Source organism: Suillus subaureus, assembly GCF_016647635.1.
Source record: "Suillus subaureus strain MN1 chromosome Unknown BJ212scaffold_63, whole genome shotgun sequence".
Taxonomy (NCBI): Eukaryota; Fungi; Basidiomycota; class Agaricomycetes; order Boletales; family Suillaceae; genus Suillus; species Suillus subaureus.
In genome coordinates, this window is record NW_024538619.1 from 18,933 (window position 1) to 37,337 (window position 18,405).

An 18,405-nucleotide genomic window follows, 5' to 3' on the forward strand; every position below is an offset into this window, starting at 1 on the left:
TTTGGGCGTCTCCGTGCAGAGATGTGTGGCAAATGTTCAATAAGAGCTCTTGACAGCCAAGTTCGGGCACAACAGATGGTATTTGGGGTAATAAACAGCATCACAGTATATGGGGTAGTCTGAGAGCACATGCGCAACTGAATGTAGACAATAACATTCACCAAGGGTGCGTGCAACATGGCACAGTACCTTCGAAACGAACACCATACACTGTTGGACGGTGAGGGAACGGGAACATAAATATAGGACACATGACTTACGATGAAGCAGGAGAAAAGACAATAAGGAGAAAATAAAAGACCACTGCCAACTGGTAAAAGAGCGCGTACTCAAACTCATGACAGACACTGTACAATGAATTCAAACAGATCCCTCCCTCCTTACCGTGGGAGTTTCCTACAGGTCCAACGTGCACGTTTTCTGCAGTCCCCGTGGGAGTCGGTGCTCAAAACAAGCGCCAAAAATGACCACCGCAGGGGTCGAACCTGCAATCTCCTGATCGCCATACTATCGTAGTCAGACGCGATGCCATTTCGCCAGGCGGCCATACCACAACGGTGACTTACAAATGTTTTCAGAAGACGTCCCATCGAATACATAAGGCAGAAATCTACAGGCGTCTACAGCATAAACATAATGGTAAAAGGCATAGAGGTCGTAAAGCTCGTTAGTGTCCTGATACACTATTATTACAGGGGTATGGGTATAGAGTTGCATAATATAAAGTTATCCCGCATAAACCATCGAGGTATAAAGGACGAATAGACACCACACCTTGTAAATTGTCTTTATATCACAAAGAGGATTCAGTCTTCACAACACCAGTCCGTTGTGGCTCTCCACTCGGGGGCCACTCTAATCCAACATAAGCATACACACGTTCGCGCGCCGCAGGTAATGAAGCCCTTAGACGGCGCTGCACATCCCCGAAACGTCCGGCTGCCTTTCTGAGCTCAAGCCTGTCCCAAGCGCGAACAGCCTGCCTAAGCGAGCCACGGCGGCGTGGCAGTGTCCAAGACCTTGCACGTAAGGAAGTAAACCCTAAATAAGCGCAGCCCTGGGGCTCAGTGACAGGATGTGAAGTACAAGCAGGGCGACTGACCTGACGGACTTGGAGATGCCGTAACAATGCTTTGCTTGACGGGCTGAGGCTTTACAGATTTGGCGTGCTTGACGAACCCCTTCAGGCACCCGTAAAACCAGAATGCGTGAAGAGGGAAGATGCCAGCCATGATGATACTTGGGCCAAACGAATCATTCGTGACATTGTGCCGGCTGGCGACCATCGATGCGCATAGAAATATATGAAGAACGATACGAGTCGCAAAAAACGACAATGCGAAAATTACATCCGAGCGGAAGCGAGAGTTGAGACTCGCAATAGCCATAATGAAGGTAGGTACCTGTATCAAGTTAGCGCTCTCAATGTGTGCAGACGCGAGCCATGAGAATTGGAGTTTCACCTCCATCACCGCACACAGTGCAAACAGATGACTCCAGCCCATATGACAGGAATACCCGACAATGAAAATGTATGTCGTGTGATGAATCCAGCCTGTTAACAAGTTAACCTTGCTACGGTAGTAAATCACGCCCATCAATAGGTCTCTAATCCATCATATCAGCACACGTTTCAGGAGCGGCAAACTTGGACCCACGCGACAAGATATGCTTGAAAGAATCGACCTGTATTCTCCGTCCAAAGTGTTGACTTTATCTCTCTTAAATCTCCACGAGAACTGGCATAGCGAAAGAAAAGAGGTAAACTTGACAGAGACATCGCAGCGCTACTGATTGTGGTCAATATCCATGATCGTTGTTTCACGGTGGAACACAGAGGCGCAAAGATATGATAAGCCACTATCAGCGCTAGAAATGAGTATAGGAATGCAGGGGGTATCGCATCCTCGATGGACACGTCGAACATGGCACGGACGTGAAGGGGCGAGGAAGGAGCCAACTTATCTCCCGCTCATCGAGTTGTAATTTTAAGGAGCCAATGACAGTTTATGGCACGTTTACCCATGTGCCAAGCATCGAATTTTCGAACTTCGCGACCTGAAAAACCCATTTTGGTCAATATAAGGACATGGAGGACTGACTCGGGTCATCACCCCAGAGTCGCCCACACGAACGTGAATGAACCCGCAGTGCCGTGAACAGCTTTCTGACGGCGACAGTACTGGATAACTTAAGAGGCCTACTAGGACTGACTTTGGCTGCACGTTGTTCGTGTCAAACGAACGTGCACGATAGTCCTGTGAAAATTTGGTCATGTACAAAAAGAAGCGATTCACCAGCAAATATTGCGGCCTTATTGGCGGAATGATATATCTGTCCGAGTCTCGAGAGGTCTTGACCAACTTGACTGTCCTGTCCGTGTTCAGTGACTTTGGAACATTTGACATGCCCGCCTGGCACATACCGCTGTCTAGGAGGGCCTCAATCCATCTTCCAGACATATTATACCGTATCATCTACATTATTCCCAGGAATATTTACATAACATTTTTGTAATGAAATCTGCTGTAATACTATTTACTAAACCAAGGTACGCGCAAAACACCACGTATCAGATCCCTATACCGGCGCGATAAGAAGATGGCCAAGAAATGGGAATTCTCAAATTAGTCCAGCGGTCCGACGTCCGTCCTAGCACAACCAAGGTTTCTTACCCCCCAACACCTTTTGCAGACCCATACTATTTACGAGCCACCATTTGTTTCTTTAACGGTAACCTGAGGTATGAAATTTTCGAAATGTGTAGGGACCACTGCGATGCCTGGCGGCGGACACCCTCTTGTTTGGTTCGAGTCGTTCGCCTCGAGTTCTCAAATACTCTGTTACCACCAGCACTGACACGCGCTGCAAGACGACCTACCGTCAATACAACAGCACATCGCGCAGGAGCACTAAACGTTCAATAGGACAATCAAAATGATTCCATTTCATGCATCATACTCACCTATGGTGATGTATCGGCAGCCTGGACTGCTGGACCTATAGGCTATGCCAGGCTGATCACGGATGCCCGTAGTCTCTCGTCGTCAGATCTTCAGACCTCGATAGCCGTTCCTTCGAAGTTCTATACCAAGGGGTGCCCAATATGTAAGTACTTCCGATAGCACCGACGACAATATTTGCATTGGCCGTCATCGATTTCAAGACCATCGACCTCGCTCTTTGGGTATTTATACTACTTGTGCGTCCTCATGAATAGACCTTAAGTGACATCGTCGACTACGTGGACACTCGCTGCCTCTGCAATGGCGACTTTCAGCGAATCCTCCTTTGACAGCACCATCTATGCGACTTTCAGACCGACCTACCCTAGGTCCCTGTTTGACTTCATATTCCGGTACCACGAGCGCAATAAGGGTGCAAGATGGGATAGAGCAGTAGACGTTGGTTGTGGGACAGGTTAGTTCTGGCTGTACTCAATTTGAAGGACTTGAACTTTGACATATTGTTGATGATTCGGGATTCTAGGTCAAGCAACAGTCGAGCTCACACCCTTCAAGTGCGTCACTGGCGTCGACCCAAGCTCTAAGATGATTGAAGTTGCTCAAGGTACCCTTGAGGAAAAGTCATCGAGCACTGGTCAATTGAAGTACGTACACGGGAGTGCAGAGAATCTGTCATTCTTGGAGGATAGCAGTGTGGATCTAATCATTTCCGGTGTGTGTGTTAGACAGGAGAAACTCGATGGTACTGTTTGTTCATGATGTCTGCGTGCTTGTAGCCCAGGCAAGCCATTGGTTCAATTGGAACAAAATATGGCCCGAGGTCGCAAGGGTGCTGAGGAAGAATGGGAGTGCTGCATTCTGGGTATGTATTCCCATCTCCGAGCCATTACTTGTCCAGTCACTCCTAACATGTTGCTTAACTTAGGGTTACTCCAAGCTCCGCTTCACTCGCTATCCGTCACTCACACAGCAAGTCGACGCTTATGTCGAAGGTATTGACCCGCTGAACAGCCTTGGCCCATATTGGGAACAACCCGGTCGTTCGATTCTGGATAATCACTTGCTTGACGTATCAGAAGGCAATGAAGTTGTGCCCGGCGCGTTCAGTGATTTCGAGAGAGTCTTCTTCACAGGTTTGTCTTGGACCTATCGTCATGCGACACCGTATTAACACATCGCAGGCGACCACTACCCATCTCTCCCTTCCCCACACTCTGTGATCATGCACAAGAAAATGACGTGGGATGACCTGCTATCTTATCTTAATACGTGGAGCGCGTTGCACACGTTCCGTCAGCACAACCCCACGGATGCGGAAAACCCACGTGGAAATGTTGCAGTGCGGCTCTGGAAGGATCTTATGGAGGGTGCCGAGCGGGAGGATGGGAGAGCCGTCGGAGGACAAGATGAAGTAGACATTGAATGGCCATTGGCGATGATAATGGTTAAGAGAGCGTAAGATGATGCTTAGTGCTATTGAGGGCGGGTTTCCCTTTGTTGGCGGCTTGCAAATCATCTGACTAGAGACTATCTAGGCAATTGGAAATACCGTGATTCAGAAGACTAGCGAGACTGTTATATCTCCAAAATCTTATTGGATGCAGTACTAAACCTACGTCACACTGCCTTGAACGTTAGTGGATCACTAGGCTATTACTGGTGAGTCTTGTCGGATTAGTTCGCCTGGCCGTAATGAGGCCCTCGTTTGAATTTGGCGACGAACTAGCTGACAATCAACATGTCCATATCAGTGTTATCGTGGCCCCCGGTTGGCAGTGTTTTCCGGGTTACTGAACTTCTTTATTCAAGCCGTAGGATTCAGCTAGACAAGCTTCACGTTACAACTTTGTTTAGCCTCCAGAGCACGCGAACTGCCAGCAGGTATGTTGTCGAAGTTCTAAACGAGACAATGAACACCTCCAACCGTTGCGCCGGTCAACGTAGGCAACTCTATTTCACGTGGACTGATTATAGCAGACCTTGGGGGTACACTTCTGTTACTCTCGTTAAGTCCGTAAAAGCCTACTAGTGCTGTACTACGGGCCTATTCGGAGGCGATACTATCTTTGGCCCAGAGTTGCAAATCACAACATAGCATGCTCATCTTCCACTCATTTCCTTTGCACAATGATTCTAGAGGATGATTAGTATATAGCTTGCTGTATTTATTTTTTATTTCATGAAAAATGAACTGGAAGTGCTTGTGGCAGTGAAATACAGTGTGGAACATGCACTTTCTGCACCAATCTGTCAGAGGAGAGCCATTACATGTGCCAAAAAATTCAGAAATTTTACTAGTGATTCTACATTGCCTTCTAGCACTGCTCTAATTTTTTCTGACATGAAAACTGTGTTATGTTGAGAGCCATAAATGTTGTACTATCAAGATGCAAAACGTGACAGGAGGGGTGAGCTTGTGTTCGGAGTTGTAAAGCACCACTCAGGAACTCGGCTAACACATGTGCGCGCACTTACTCATATCTGTGAACAGTCTTGCAGTGCTGGTCACATGCCAAAGAGAAACCGACCCTCCAAGTTTTCTCAAGAGCTTGAAGATAAGATTCAACATGCCTGCACTATTCTACATGCTTCTCCTTCTCCTAACGTTCGCACTGTTGCAACAGAGCACAAAGTCCCATACAACACCCTTCAGCGGCGGTATCTTGGCAAGAGTCAGTCATACCACAAGGCTCATATTGAGCAACAGCTCCTATCACTGGAATTGGAAAATGTGCTTGTTGACTGGATCAAATTACTCAGCTCCATGGGGCATCCACTCAGCAAGCACACAATTCAAAGCAAGGCAGCTGTATTGTGTCATGGCAAAACTAAGCCTCGCGAGAAGTGGGTCAGAGGCTTTCTCGAACATCACCCATAATATATTATACCTATCTAGTTAATACCTTACAGTACAAAAGCATACTTTTATGTTAGAAATACAAGTTTCAATGCTGAACGAAAGCCTTCGGAATCCTTGTCAAATGCGCCGGTTTCGTTCATTGGAGAATTAAAACTGCAGCATGACATAGTGTGACACAATGACTTCTATGCAGGTGGGAAATTTTGCAACTCTGTGCTCAAACGCTGTTTTGCACTGGCTTCTCTCTGGCAACGTAGCCTTGACAAATTTCTTGATTTTTTTTTACATAGCCTTAAAGGGTGACTATCCGTAGGCTGAAATATTGCGGAATAAAATAAGATAGAATAAAAAAGACCATTTAAGGAAATTGTGCCACGATGCCGCTGTCCATTTGCGTCGAATTTGCAAAACATTATTTTCTGACCCCCTTACAGATTATTCCGGATTATAAACGACGGATTAAAACCATTTTGGGCCACTACGCCCAAGCTATCCGCTGACTAATCATACTTGAAGGTCCCCGCCTGACACATGTTCAGCATGGCGATAGTTGCTACCTGGTCCAAACATTTTCCAATATACACAGTCCAATCCCTGAGCTCCCTGGTGAAGTTTTCAGCTGAAGTTTTAAGATTACTATCAGCAGATGACGCCAACACGTACCACTGTGACTGGCCAGGGTACGAGGTGAGCAGTGCTGACACCATTCTCTCCCTATAAGTCTAGAGTCGCAAAAACCATTCGTTCCCCAAGTTACTGCGACTGTTTTTTTGTCATTAAATACTTTATTCCATGTGTGTACTAACGTATTCGTGCAACCACCACAGGGCCGTTCTACTAACTACAAACATCTAGAATCATTTATGCATCTGACAGTTCAGGTTTTTGAGACGTATAAAAGCACGCATTGGAGGACAACAAGGTAAGCATTATTTTCATTAAAACTACAGCGTGCAATGTCTGACATTCCCCCTCCACAATCCATGATGATACCTCCTGGTAGTACCCCATCTTACCCCGAATTACGCTATGACCACGCTGGAAATGCATTTGCCCGTGATAATTTTGGTGCTTGGGTGTCTCATCCAGGCATCTGCAAAGTAAGTCTTATCAAACAATTGTTTACTGGTGGCTGATACTCGACTTACTATAGACTCTTACAACTGATCGGTCCTTTCGGTTCAAACATGGCAACGGTCCAGGTTATCAGGTACGTCGAGTATCATATGATGTTTTTGACTCAACTAACTATACAGTGGCTCAAAAAACTGTCCGCATGTTTTGACATTTTTCACTATCTATGATATTGTGTGAGAACTCACAAATGCCTCAAGGACATGGTTATACCACATTGTAGTATGGCTTCAGGGCTTTCATTTGAGCCCTACACCGTGGGAATCGGTGGAGATATGGTGGAGATACAAGGCTCACAAAATGGTGACTCATGCGGACAGTTTTTTGAGCACATATTAAAACTATATAAATCATCATTTATGACACCATAACAATCATGCCACCATTAAATAAATTATAAAGTGGTGTCATTATGTCATTTTAAAACCATATCTAACTATACAAACCAAAAATTTCCATATGTCATGGTTATATTCACTATAAAAGCCACCCCCCCTGCTCAAAGGGATAATATCCTCTCTCTTTCCTATTCTGGCCTCTCTGCTTGTCAAATTTCCTCTAGAACTGGAGTATGCAAGTCCACTGTGGCCAAGTTCATCAAAGAAAGTCACACAGACAAGGAAAACTTCTGTGAAGGGCGTCCATCCAAGCTCACCTCTACTGATAGGAGGGCTATTATTCAACATATCACTACGGGAAAGGCTGATAATGCTGTCCAGGTCACCTATTACATCAATTCCACCATCAAATTCCCTGTCTCTTCACACACTGTGAGAAACATTCTCAAGACAGCTCATCTCAGGTCAGTAACAAGGAAGAAAAGGCTCTCCTCTCTATCACACATATGCAGAGAGGACTAGCACCCTTCTTTTTTCACATATATACCTTGCCATCTGACCCAATCCTATTTATTGTGGTCTTATATGATCATATAACATGCTTCCAGTCCATGTAATCCAATTCTGATGGGCTAAGGCAAAGGTTAGTCATCTCTGCATATGTGTGATAGAGAGGAGAGCCTTTTCTTCCTTGTTACTGACCTGAGATGAGCTGTCTTGAGAATGTTTCTCACAGTGTGTGAAGAGACAGGGAATTTGATGGTGGAATTGATGTAATAGGTGACCTGGACAGCATTATCAGCCTTTCCCGTAGTGATATGTTGAATAATAGCCCTCCTATCAGTAGAGGTGAGCTTGGATGGACGCCCTTCACAGAAGTTTTCCTTGTCTGTGTGACTTTCTTTGATGAACTTGGCCACAGTGGACTTGCATACTCCAGTTCTAGAGGAAATTTGACAAGCAGAGAGGCCAGAATAGGAAAGAGAGAGGATATTATCCCTTTGAGCAGGGGGGGTGGCTTTTATAGTGAATATAACCATGACATATGGAAATTTTTGGTTTGTATAGTTAGATATGGTTTTAAAATGACATAATGACACCACTTTATAATTTATTTAATGGTGGCATGATTGTTATGGTGTCATAAATGATGATTTATATAGTTTTAATATGTGCTCAAAAAACTGTCCGCATGAGTCACCATTTTGTGAGCCTTGTATCTCCACCATATCTCCACCGATTCCCACGGTGTAGGGCTCAAATGAAAGCCCTGAAGCCATACTACAATGTGGTATAACCATGTCCTTGAGGCATTTGTGAGTTCTCACACAATATCATAGATAGTGAAAAATGTCAAAACATGCGGACAGTTTTTTGAGCCACTGTATACATGCAGCCTGCTTCTACCCATGCACTCACTCCAGCCTTCCAGTCCCACAAAGGCACACCTCCACCCTTGCTGGCATCCAGTTCTCGCCCTGCTCTACATGAGGCGCCAACCACGAATATAGCTAACCCTGCGCTCCTCCCCCTACCTCACTCTGACGATATGGACTTGATTTACCCTGCCAGTATTGTGGAGGCCTGCGGCTATACTCCAGCCACCAAAACAGCAGGCGCTTGTTGCAAGGCCAAAGCCCCAAGGGGCAAAGGCAAGGAGAAGGAGAATGCTGGATACGCTAACCCAAAGAAGTGTTCTCGAGAGGACAGAGATGAGGATGATGAAGTGGAAGCACGAGTGAGGTGAGGCCGCCCTCAGGGGTCCAACAATTATACTGCCTTGGACGTTAAAAGTCTCCTCGACATAGTCCATGATGAGCTCCCTCTTGGTCAACACGGGTGGCAGACTGTTCAAGTTAAGTTCGGCCAATGGGCCAAGGTGAACCATCAGCCTGAATGCAAACTCACTTCACTCAAAACAAAGTTCAAACAGGTAAGATTCAACTTGTCTCATGACTGTGACATTGCTCACAAGTAGAACTACAGTTGGTCAAGACTACAAAGCCGACTGGAGATGGTGTGTGCCCTCCGGAAGTCACACATGCCCATCACATCAAACAACTCATTAATGAGCACACAGGAACCTGTGACCTGCATGACACAGATTATGACGCCATGGAAGATGGTGACAGTCACTCTGTCGTCTCTGACCAGAACCAGGATGAGCATACCTCCCCCCCAATTCAGCATACAGCGATTGCCCGCTCCACTCCTCGTACAGATGCCCCAGCTCCACGTTGCAATACTCGAGGAGCGGCAGCTATGGATTTACTCACTCGACTTTCCACTGCATTTGACCCAGCCACCCAACACAACTGTGACGAAGATCGTGCCAATCGCAGCCTTGCCACCACGCAACTACTTACCCAAAGTCAGCAGCTCTGTGATTCCCAAGCCACTACAGAAACCCTGCATGGCCAACTCTTCAATTTGCATGCTCGCATGTACGACATTGAATGCGAACGTGATCGGGCCGAGCTTCACATCAAGATGATGCAGATGAGCGGATCCACACGCCATCAGCATGTTCGGATGCCCAAACGCAAGAATTTGCATCAAGAGTGGTACCCTGAGGGTGGGGGATCCATTAGGTGGCTTACTGATGAAGGTGAAAGTACCGCATCTGAGGGGCCCAAGCCACCACACCTTCAAAGATGCGGCCCCTCTGGACGTCCCAAGTATTCTGATCGCCCATATTTTGAGGACTTCGCTGATGAGCCTATCAAGCCCATTCAAAAGGAGGGGTCAGTAGAGATTTGATTGTGCTATGATGCTTACAATGTACCTAGGGTACCAATGTACCATGCAAAGATTGCTGCTTCTCACCATTCTGCGTCTTGTGCTCATTCCATCTTGAACATCTTTCCTGTCTGCCTTCTCGTCCATCTCATCATCTCCATTGAAATCGGCATTGCAGGTACTGGATGGTTGGATGCTACAACGTTCTATGTCTTGCGCTTGTTCCGTCTCGAATGTCTTTTCCTTTGTCTTCCCCTTTGTCTGACCTCTTGTCCGTCTCATCATCTCCATCGAAATTGGCATTGCAGGTACTGGACAGTTGGATGCTACAACATTCTACATCTTGCGCTCATTCCGTCTCGAACGTCTTTTCCTTTGTCTTCCCCTTTGTCTGACCTCTCGTCCGTCTCATCATCTTCGTCAAAATCAGCATTGCAGGTACTGGATGGTTGGATGCTACAACGTTCTACATCCTGTGCTCGTTCTGTCTCGAATGTCTTTCCTGTCTGCCTTCTCATCCATCTCATCTGCATTGAAACCAGCATTGCATTCCTCATCTGATATCATCATTACAAGTTTTACATGTTGTATCTACTGGAATTCCAATATGACATGGAAGCACGAGACTCGATCCTTCTTCCTCTGCTCTGAAAATAGCATATTTTCAAAGTCTCGCCACACATCTAGATCATCCTCAGTAGCCTGCCAATGCTTCATGTACACAGTCCGTATCTGATTGATCCCAACACACATGGCACGCAGGTTGTGCAGCCAAAGACAGATTTCGATAAGGTCACTGCGAGCTTCTTGGTTAGCGATGTCGAGTGGTATGCGTAGCCTTCCAAAGGCACCTTGGATAGCTCGCATGCCCCATTCTGCTGTTTGACGGTAAGAGAGTAGTTCACGGTTGAATGCCATATGCTCCTCTATCTCAGCAGCTGAGCCATGCAAAACTTGGCCATGTTTCAGAGGTGCGCGAATGCGTCCATCAATGGAAGTCATCCCATGAGGGAACGCAGTATCTGCGACGATGTAGTAGTCAGGAGGTGTGTTGAGTCGAAGTTGAGTATAGATGTGAGAGGCGAGATGAGAGTTGTGCCAGCTGCCAGGTGCATTCGTCCTTGCCGCAATCACAACGCCTTTGTAAAGTAACTATTGAGTACAAATTGTTGGAGAAAGACCAAAAAACGCACCTTCAGCAGAAAATGCTATGACTGAACTGATAAAATGTTCGGAAAGCCATCCGTTGTAGGTAGCATTTTCAATATCAACATCGTCTGAAGTCTGCACAGGGAGTTTGAGCCTGTCGATGCTTCCGAAAGCACCTTGCAAGCGTGAGTGACACACAACTACGAGGGTACTATAACGCTCGAAATCAGGTCCCTGTGGCCATCAAATTGTGGCATCAACCATAGAGCATAGAGTTTGTAAGAGCATGGGCAGTCCAGAGGTGAGATAGCGAGAAACAGTGGCAGGGATCAACGCAAAAATTTGTTGGAGGCTAGTCTCATGCATGGTGGAGTTGAGATAGTGGAGCATGAGGCCAAGTGCTCCACCAGCATCGAGTGAACAGCAATTCAGGCGTGGAATGCCATGTGAGTTGGTATCAGGACGTGTGATGGGCTTATGGTACCACAGACTGGCAAAGCCGGAAGTAAGGATGAATTCAAATGTTCAAACATCAATGCCCATGGTTGTAATAAATGCGCGATCAGTCTGACTCACATACAACACTTGCCACAGGGTATTCCAATGTGGGTCAGGAAGTAGCTGGGCACGACAAAGGTACAGTCGCTTAGGGTTCCGGGTTTCGACACGATCAAGTCGAGCAAGCTCTATTCCAGCAACCAGCGTAGCTGCTAACATCCTCACGTCCTCTTCATTGTCAAGAAATGCTGTCTCTTCTCCGTCATTCACCAGATTATGATACTGTAGTAGATCGTCCATTGCAGTTTTGACTGAATTATTTTATTCCAGATGCGTTATGGTTGTGTTTTCTGTACAGATTATCTTTCATAAATATATTTCAAAGTCCGTCATAATCTATTCCGCATTATTTTGCCTATGGATAGTCACCCAAAGTCTGTATAAAATCCTACGTACTCCTACTGTTTCCTTATTTTAATGTTGTGTAGTTGTTGTGTTATGAAAAACTGCTCAGAACATTTTGCAACTCTGGGCCAGAGATAGTAAGGGTAGCGAAATCTGACCATGAGTCACATATTCAAAAAAGGTAGTAGGCTCCTATGCCATGTTGCAAGAAAGCGAAGATCAAAGTCACGCGTGAGCTGGCCCCACAAAATTTTATCGTCGAAAATTGATAGGGAAATAAGTGAGTCGATCTAACTTATAATGGCGGGCTGCGGTGCGCGCGTCTGTCACGTAATCGTGTTGAACTTTGCAGATTCAGGAAGTCGTCGAGCATTCAATTGTTGGTACAAGTAACCGAGAACCACCTAGGGGCAATAGAAAGAGCACATCGGAACGCTGTGCGAAGGGTCGATGGTGCAGCCAGAGATAATCGTGTTTGTCTTGGGATGTGCAGTCTCTGTACAATATTGACTATGAAGGATGTCTCGTCAGTAGTACGTATTATGAAACTTTGATGCAACTAGGTGTCTGGGAGCGCCAAGCACTTTGCCGGCACTTGGTCAAAACTCAACCCAACTTCAAAGTAGTTTTACCTCAATCATGACAAATATACTCAGTCTGAGTCAAGACTCTAATTTCGGGTGGGAAGCTTCCTTAATGCAGTACCTCCTATTGAACTTGAACTACAGTAACCCAGATACACGTCTCTCGCTTGCACTTTGACCACCATGTCGTCTGAAACTCCTTTCCAAATTGACGTCCCCGACGAGAAACTGACCACCCTCCGCGCCAAACTTGAACTCGCTACTTTCCCGGATGAACTGGAGGATGCGGGGTGGAAGCATGGCCCACCTCTGGCGGATATGAAGCGGCTCACAGAGAGGTGGAGGAACGAGTATGACTGGCGCAAATATGAAAAGGAAATCAATGAAGCGCTACCAATGTTTACCCGCGATATTGACGTGGATGGTTTCGGCGCGCTGAACATTCATTATGTTCACAAGAAGAGCGAATCTGTTGACGCCATTCCGCTGTTGTTTTGTCACGGATGCAAGTCGTTTCGTATGCATGCAGACCAACATTTCCTGACCTTAAACAGGGCCTGGGAGCTTCTTGGAAGTCGGGAAGATCTTGCCCCTCCTGACTGCATCAGCCCCTGAACATCCTAGCTTTCATGTTGTGGCGCTCAGTTTACCCGGTTATGGCTTTTCGGAGGCTCCCCGCAAACAAGGCTTTGGTATGAATCAATATGTCGAGGTGATTACTATTCATCACACGTTCTAAGCTCTCTACATGTTGATTGGTGTACCTAGGTAGCTCACAAACTCATGATCGCTCTCGGGTACAACGAGTATGGTACGTCGTTAAGTTACAGCTATTATTCGCCTCCGATGGATCAACGAATTTGTTCATTTCTCTTACAGTTACCCAGGGAGGTGACTGGGGTGGCCTTGTGAGCAATGTTTTACAAGCAGACATGACTTATCGTTGACGTGTTCTCAGATCACTAGGAAAATGGCTTCTGTGTATGGTGGGAGGCATCACAAGGCATGGCACACCAACTTTCCAATGTATGTCATTTTCTCGCTCAGCACATACCTCGACTCATTCTCGTCTATGTAGTCCTGAACCGCCCAGCTGGAAATCACCCCTGTCTTTCTTGTCTTTCTTGCTAACCCCGTGGTCTATAGAGGAAAAGGCAGGCATCGAGCGCACCAAATGGTACCGCACCAAAGGATATGGCTATGTCACTCAACAGAGCACCCAGCCTCAGACACTCGGTTACAGTCTCACTGATAGCCCTGTTGGCTTGCTTGCTTGGATCTACGAGAAGCTAGTCCTTTGGTCCGACAATTACAACTGGTCTGATGATGAAGGTAGCAGCAGTATTGCTTTTTCGAATATTGCTCACCTGTGTTTTCAATAGTGCTGACGTGGGTTTCATTGTATTGGTTCTCCCGCGCCGGTCCCGCTGCCTCCCTCCGCATTTACTTTGAATTGCGTGGCGATTGCGAGGATTTAGGTCCAAACCCTACTATTCCTATGGGAGCATCGTTTTTCCCGAAGGAGCTCATAGTTTTACCCACAGCGTACGTTTCTGCCAATCAACTTTATTGAAGCTAATATGAGTGTGTAGGTGGCTGCGCATGTCGAACAACATTGTTTTCGAGTCCCATCATAAGACAGGAGGCCATTTTGCTGCCACTGAACGGCCGGAAGAGCTTGTTCGGGATGTGCGGAAGATGTTCGCGAAAGGGGGCCCTGCGTTTGCAATTGTCCCCGGAAGAACTGGATACGCTTGACAAACATTATTCCTGTGTAGTGCCATTTGTACGCAGAACTCTACCGCTTGCTTTCTCTAGGACTGCAAGGAATGCATTCATTGAGGTCCTTGGGCGCCGCAGCCCCTGCTCAATTGTGCTGACGTGAGAAGGTAAGTAGCAATTTACTCCCTGGCACCTTAGTTAGTCATTAGCCTGCGATTGTTGAGAGTTCTAGCTGCACCCACCTGGGTCCTCGAATAGGTTTTGACGGGTTTGCATTCGAACTAGACTACATGACATGTATGAATAACTATAGACTAATCCTAATCTTCTTATGAGCCGTCCATGCAAGAAAATGCTCGTCGAGTGCCCCTCAGGCAAGTGAGGTTAGTGATTGGTGTTCTCAGTGTTCTGATCGTGTTCGATGGCTCGTTGGAACAAGCGGGCATAAAAATATATTTATCAAGGTTTGAACACCGGTACCGCAAGAGTCTCCGCAACAGGGTTTGTGAAAAGCATACAGCGGTTTATCGATTATCAATGAGACCAATTTGATTGTTATATCACTGTACACCAGCCAACAGATCCCGTATATGTACAAACTTTCAGCCATGCATGTGTATCAAAAATGGTGAAAGAGGATATCGAAGTCAACCTTATTTTGAAGTACACCGTGAGCATCAGTATGGTTTATAGACTCAGCTGGGACCCTAACCCTACTTCAATTGCGCCGCCGTTTTTGGGTGGGCACTTCAAACGTCAACTCAACGCCAACTTCAGTTTGACTTCAGTTGTCTCTTTCAAAGTTTCACCAAGAACTTTTACTGTCGCCATCATTCTACTGTGGCGACAGATACTCAGAACTGGAATAGCTCAAGGGTACGATGTCTGCAGGAATGGGAGAAACTATGCGAACGCGAGCAATAACATCCTCGTTGACTGCACGCCTGTCCCTGACCGTGCCATCCGCTTCTCAAACTTATGAACCCCTTGTTAGGTCTGCCCTTCGACAACGACTCATCCACAATATATTTGCGTTCTCCGTTGCATTTACCCTGGTCGTCAGTATTCTTTTGGGAGGGGAGGATGAGACGAGTGCTTTCGCCAGGTTGCTTTCGCCGGGAACTTGGACGATGGCATGCCTTAAGTGGTTCGTTGGTGTGTTGCCTGTGATTGCCATGAGAAAGGTTTACCTCACTTGTGAGTTACTTTATCTCGTCTGTATGCTGTCTTATATCTGTTGCATAGCTGCCGCCACACCTGCGACTTCACCAGCCAAAATGCTCACGAATGCTATTGCAAAGCCAAGCACACGACGGTGCTTAGCAGTGTACACGTCATGTACATTGATGCTCATTACGCTCTATATGAGCTCATTTACGTCGGAAGAACGTGAAAACCTTCGTTTGAATGCCTTCGTAAAGTCAAGGTATGTGATTCAGCAATCTTACTGTATATGCCCGGAAGAGGGTTGCATGATGCGCGATTTCATTCCGAGTGTTGTTGAATTTTGGAAGCTGAGGTTTTTTACCAGGAAACATCCGTACTACCTCAATGGTCGACTGCTCTTCTTCGTCCTGGCCCAGTTGTGGCTAGCCGCTAGTTTCTTACTTCGGAACATCATGTTGGACCGTTTTGTGTTCAGATGGACGAAACCTTTTAACTCATCGGAACTTGTGAGTGTCTTCCCTCCTTCCTGGACCATGTTTGACGGTCCACCCGTAGCCATATTCCCCGAGCAATCTTCTGAAGCTATCTTTAACGATGGCTCTTTTCACCTCATTTTCATTGATGGTGTATAGCGTCGCTTTTGGTCTATCGCGGATGCTTGCCCTCCCACTGCTCTTAAAGCTTCCGGTAGTGAGCAGTATTGTTCGACCATTTGTTGCACATTTTGCAAAGGGTACATGGACTCTAACTCTACCTATATTACACTGGTCGCTTTTGGTTCGATCATTTATGATGGGCCTCGTGACTGTGATGAGTTGGGAGTTCGCAGAGTCGTTATTTGATGCATATGTTCCCCAGGTAATTATCCTTTGCAACGGCAAATCTGCATTCTAAGGTCTTTTTCAGCCGATCAAAGTTGGCACCCTTACTACAGATCCTAATGTAACAGTGGTCTCGGGGATTACAACTCAGGACACAGTGTTCGCACACTTTGCATATGCTGAGTTAGCAGAGCTGGCTTCAGATGAATCCTCGGCAGGGAGCGCCCGTAGAACAGCCCTATTTGGTGACCAAAAATATAGCCCAAGCTTGTGGAATGTCTTGGCCCGGCAGTCGCTCCTGCGTCTTGGACAGGATTATCAAACATTCCTGCGACGCGGTGCATCGATCACTCCTCCTGTCGTTGTAGCGCCGGTAATCCCCAAACCTAAGGATCCGCCATCGACCCCTCTGATTCGAAAGGCTATCTTCAAGGCTCCGCGACAATCTCCTCTTGGCAGTATGCTGGATTCAGTTTCGTCAAATTCAGAGATCTCGAAGGCTGCTGCGGCAGTGGCAGGCGAAATGGAGGAACGGGCCAGTCAAATGCACATTCCAGAACTCTTCCGGTCTGTGGCGCCGTCATCTGCAGCTGCCCCAGCAGCCAATGCTGTCCTGGCTAAACCCGCATCAAGCATCATATCCGGCTTCATTGCACAGGTGGAATCGCACAGTAGGGATCTTGTTGTGGGCCGTTGTCCAGCTTGGTTGAAGGAGACGGCGATAACATGGAATAAATGGTTTTATCGAGAGCGCTTGAATAAGGTCGTTGAAGTTTGCTTGCCAAATAGGGAGCTCGATACACTCATCATTGAAGGTGCAGTGGATTTTCAAACTTTATATGCAACTATTAAACTCTAGCCACAGCGCTATCGCGCTTCGTTTGCGCTTCCCTGAGCGAAGATAGGTATGGCGTGGTTCAAAGGGACATACCACGCATCCTTGAAGCCTTTCTCTCATTTTTATCTGCAATAGAGGGATATCAGATTGAGGTGAACGCCAAATATACACCACCGACACCGGATGAACTCTCTCAAGGCGACACAAAGATATTGGAAGAAAAAGAAACGATGCGTCTAGAAGTTGCCAGAGCTGGTGACGTACTGGTCGTTGTCTCAGATGGTTTGTGACTTTATACTTCGCCCAGAAACTTTTTAACAATTCAAATTTCACAGCGCTAAAAACTGGGGTAGCAAACATCTCGCGCACGTTCAGCGATAAGCTAGTTGCTTTCAAGTTTCCCCCTCGGACTGCACGGAAGCTACAGTCATTTGTTGACTATACTTAGTGTTTCGGCGAGTTACAGTCGTGGATGATGCACCCCCCGGGTCCTCCAGATCTCAGGGGTTCTGGGACTGCTTCCGTATTATGTATCTCGTCGTGGCAGCGTTATTGACACTTCAATGACTGAGGGCAAGCAGTCCCCACTGTATTTATCCTTCGAACTTCGGAATGTCAGACTAATATCTATCGCAATCATACGCAACCAATAATCCTGTTCACTGTTTACTTCCCACTGACAAAAATACACTCCGATAAAATATGCGAGTGCCGAGAACTCAAGAAGCGATGGAGCGTGGACAAGAACCGTCGGTAACGCTTTTTTTGTCCGACATGCGTGACGGCAGGAGAGAACGTGCGTCATGAATGTGTGCTTATCGCGTGCATCTGGTTGGGTTCATCGAGTGTAAATTGTCTTCTTCAGTTACCCTCTGGCTTGAGGATGCTCATGCATTAAACGACTTCCACCCAGCCCAAGCCTTGACTCCCGCACAGTGGGTATGAAGTATACCTATTTTACTTACTACTAATTGAGGCTTGCTTTAATACTTGCTGGACAAGAACCTCACATGGTGATATAAGTATGTAACGATAGCAACAAAGAGGACCAACACAAATATCGTGATGTACATATTTCTGCTTGCAACACCAAGGAAGTGCGGAATACAATCAAAAAACGAACGAAAACAGAAATGCGGTCTTAATGAAAAAGATAAAAGATAAAAAATAATCGAAAATGCAGG

The 18,405-nt window shown here is 46.5% G+C and overlaps 4 protein-coding genes and 1 non-coding gene across 5 annotated transcripts; 3 read left to right on the forward strand and 2 right to left on the reverse strand.

The window, feature by feature from the left end:
- Window positions 1-464: 464 nt before the first annotated feature.
- BJ212DRAFT_t130 lies at window positions 465-546 on the reverse strand. Its single transcript has one exon. It is a non-coding gene; the product is annotated as a tRNA-Arg (tRNA).
- BJ212DRAFT_1394970 (uncharacterized protein) lies at window positions 510-2,234 on the reverse strand. Its single transcript, XM_041337162.1, has 4 exons — window positions 2,136-2,234; window positions 1,659-2,058; window positions 1,103-1,608; window positions 510-1,041 (listed from the first exon to the last, which is right to left on the reverse strand). The coding sequence occupies exons 2-4, from the start codon at window positions 1,925-1,927 to the stop codon at window positions 794-796; spliced, it is 1,023 nt and encodes a 340-aa protein (XP_041186708.1). The 5' UTR covers window positions 1,928-2,058; window positions 2,136-2,234; the 3' UTR covers window positions 510-793.
- Window positions 2,235-3,266: 1,032 nt separating this feature from the next.
- BJ212DRAFT_1284803 (S-adenosyl-L-methionine-dependent methyltransferase) lies at window positions 3,267-4,425 on the forward strand (the record flags this gene model as incomplete). Its single annotated transcript, XM_041331847.1, has 5 exons — window positions 3,267-3,420; window positions 3,490-3,678; window positions 3,743-3,828; window positions 3,892-4,099; window positions 4,148-4,425. The coding sequence occupies 5 exons, from the start codon at window positions 3,267-3,269 to the stop codon at window positions 4,423-4,425; spliced, it is 915 nt and encodes a 304-aa protein (XP_041186709.1).
- Window positions 4,426-12,789: 8,364 nt separating this feature from the next.
- On the forward strand, window positions 12,790-14,605 carry BJ212DRAFT_1395000 (Alpha/Beta hydrolase protein). The gene is made up of 8 exons (XM_041337163.1): window positions 12,790-13,178; window positions 13,228-13,385; window positions 13,442-13,484; window positions 13,553-13,581; window positions 13,632-13,699; window positions 13,752-14,005; window positions 14,056-14,218; window positions 14,266-14,605. Exons 1-8 carry the CDS (start codon window positions 12,857-12,859, stop codon window positions 14,429-14,431), a joined length of 1,203 nt encoding a protein of 400 aa, XP_041186710.1. The 5' UTR covers window positions 12,790-12,856; the 3' UTR covers window positions 14,432-14,605.
- A 518-nt stretch (window positions 14,606-15,123) lies between these two features.
- Window positions 15,124-17,925, forward strand: BJ212DRAFT_1395007 (nucleoporin protein Ndc1-Nup). The gene is made up of 7 exons (XM_041337164.1): window positions 15,124-15,592; window positions 15,641-15,821; window positions 15,927-16,068; window positions 16,118-16,420; window positions 16,469-17,198; window positions 17,249-17,503; window positions 17,557-17,925. Exons 1-7 carry the CDS (start codon window positions 15,277-15,279, stop codon window positions 17,667-17,669), a joined length of 2,040 nt encoding a protein of 679 aa, XP_041186711.1. The 5' UTR covers window positions 15,124-15,276; the 3' UTR covers window positions 17,670-17,925.
- The last annotated feature ends 480 nt before the right edge of the window (window positions 17,926-18,405 follow it).

What these genes read in the sequence shown, in the direction of transcription:
- BJ212DRAFT_1394970 (XM_041337162.1), bottom strand. Translation starts at nt 1,927, where the DNA reads ATGTTCGACGTGTCCATCGAGGATGCGATACCCCCTGCATTCCTATAC. An exon ending in TTTCAAGCATATCTTGTCGC is followed by an intron (nt 1,609 to 1,658) that starts GTGGGTCCAAGT and finishes ATGATGGATTAG; the next exon opens with AGACCTATTGATGGGCGTGA. An exon ending in GGCATCTCCAAGTCCGTCAG is followed by an intron (nt 1,042 to 1,102) that starts GTCAGTCGCCCT and finishes GCGCTTATTTAG; the next exon opens with GGTTTACTTCCTTACGTGCA.
- BJ212DRAFT_1395000 (XM_041337163.1), top strand. Translation starts at nt 12,857, where the DNA reads ATGTCGTCTGAAACTCCTTTCCAAATTGACGTCCCCGACGAGAAACTG. An exon ending in TGGCACACCAACTTTCCAAT is followed by an intron (nt 13,700 to 13,751) that starts GTATGTCATTTT and finishes TCGTCTATGTAG; the next exon opens with TCCTGAACCGCCCAGCTGGA. An exon ending in CAACTGGTCTGATGATGAAG is followed by an intron (nt 14,006 to 14,055) that starts GTAGCAGCAGTA and finishes TGTTTTCAATAG; the next exon opens with TGCTGACGTGGGTTTCATTG.
- BJ212DRAFT_1395007 (XM_041337164.1), top strand. Translation starts at nt 15,277, where the DNA reads ATGTCTGCAGGAATGGGAGAAACTATGCGAACGCGAGCAATAACATCC. An exon ending in CTTTTAACTCATCGGAACTT is followed by an intron (nt 16,069 to 16,117) that starts GTGAGTGTCTTC and finishes GTCCACCCGTAG; the next exon opens with CCATATTCCCCGAGCAATCT. An exon ending in TTGATGCATATGTTCCCCAG is followed by an intron (nt 16,421 to 16,468) that starts GTAATTATCCTT and finishes GGTCTTTTTCAG; the next exon opens with CCGATCAAAGTTGGCACCCT.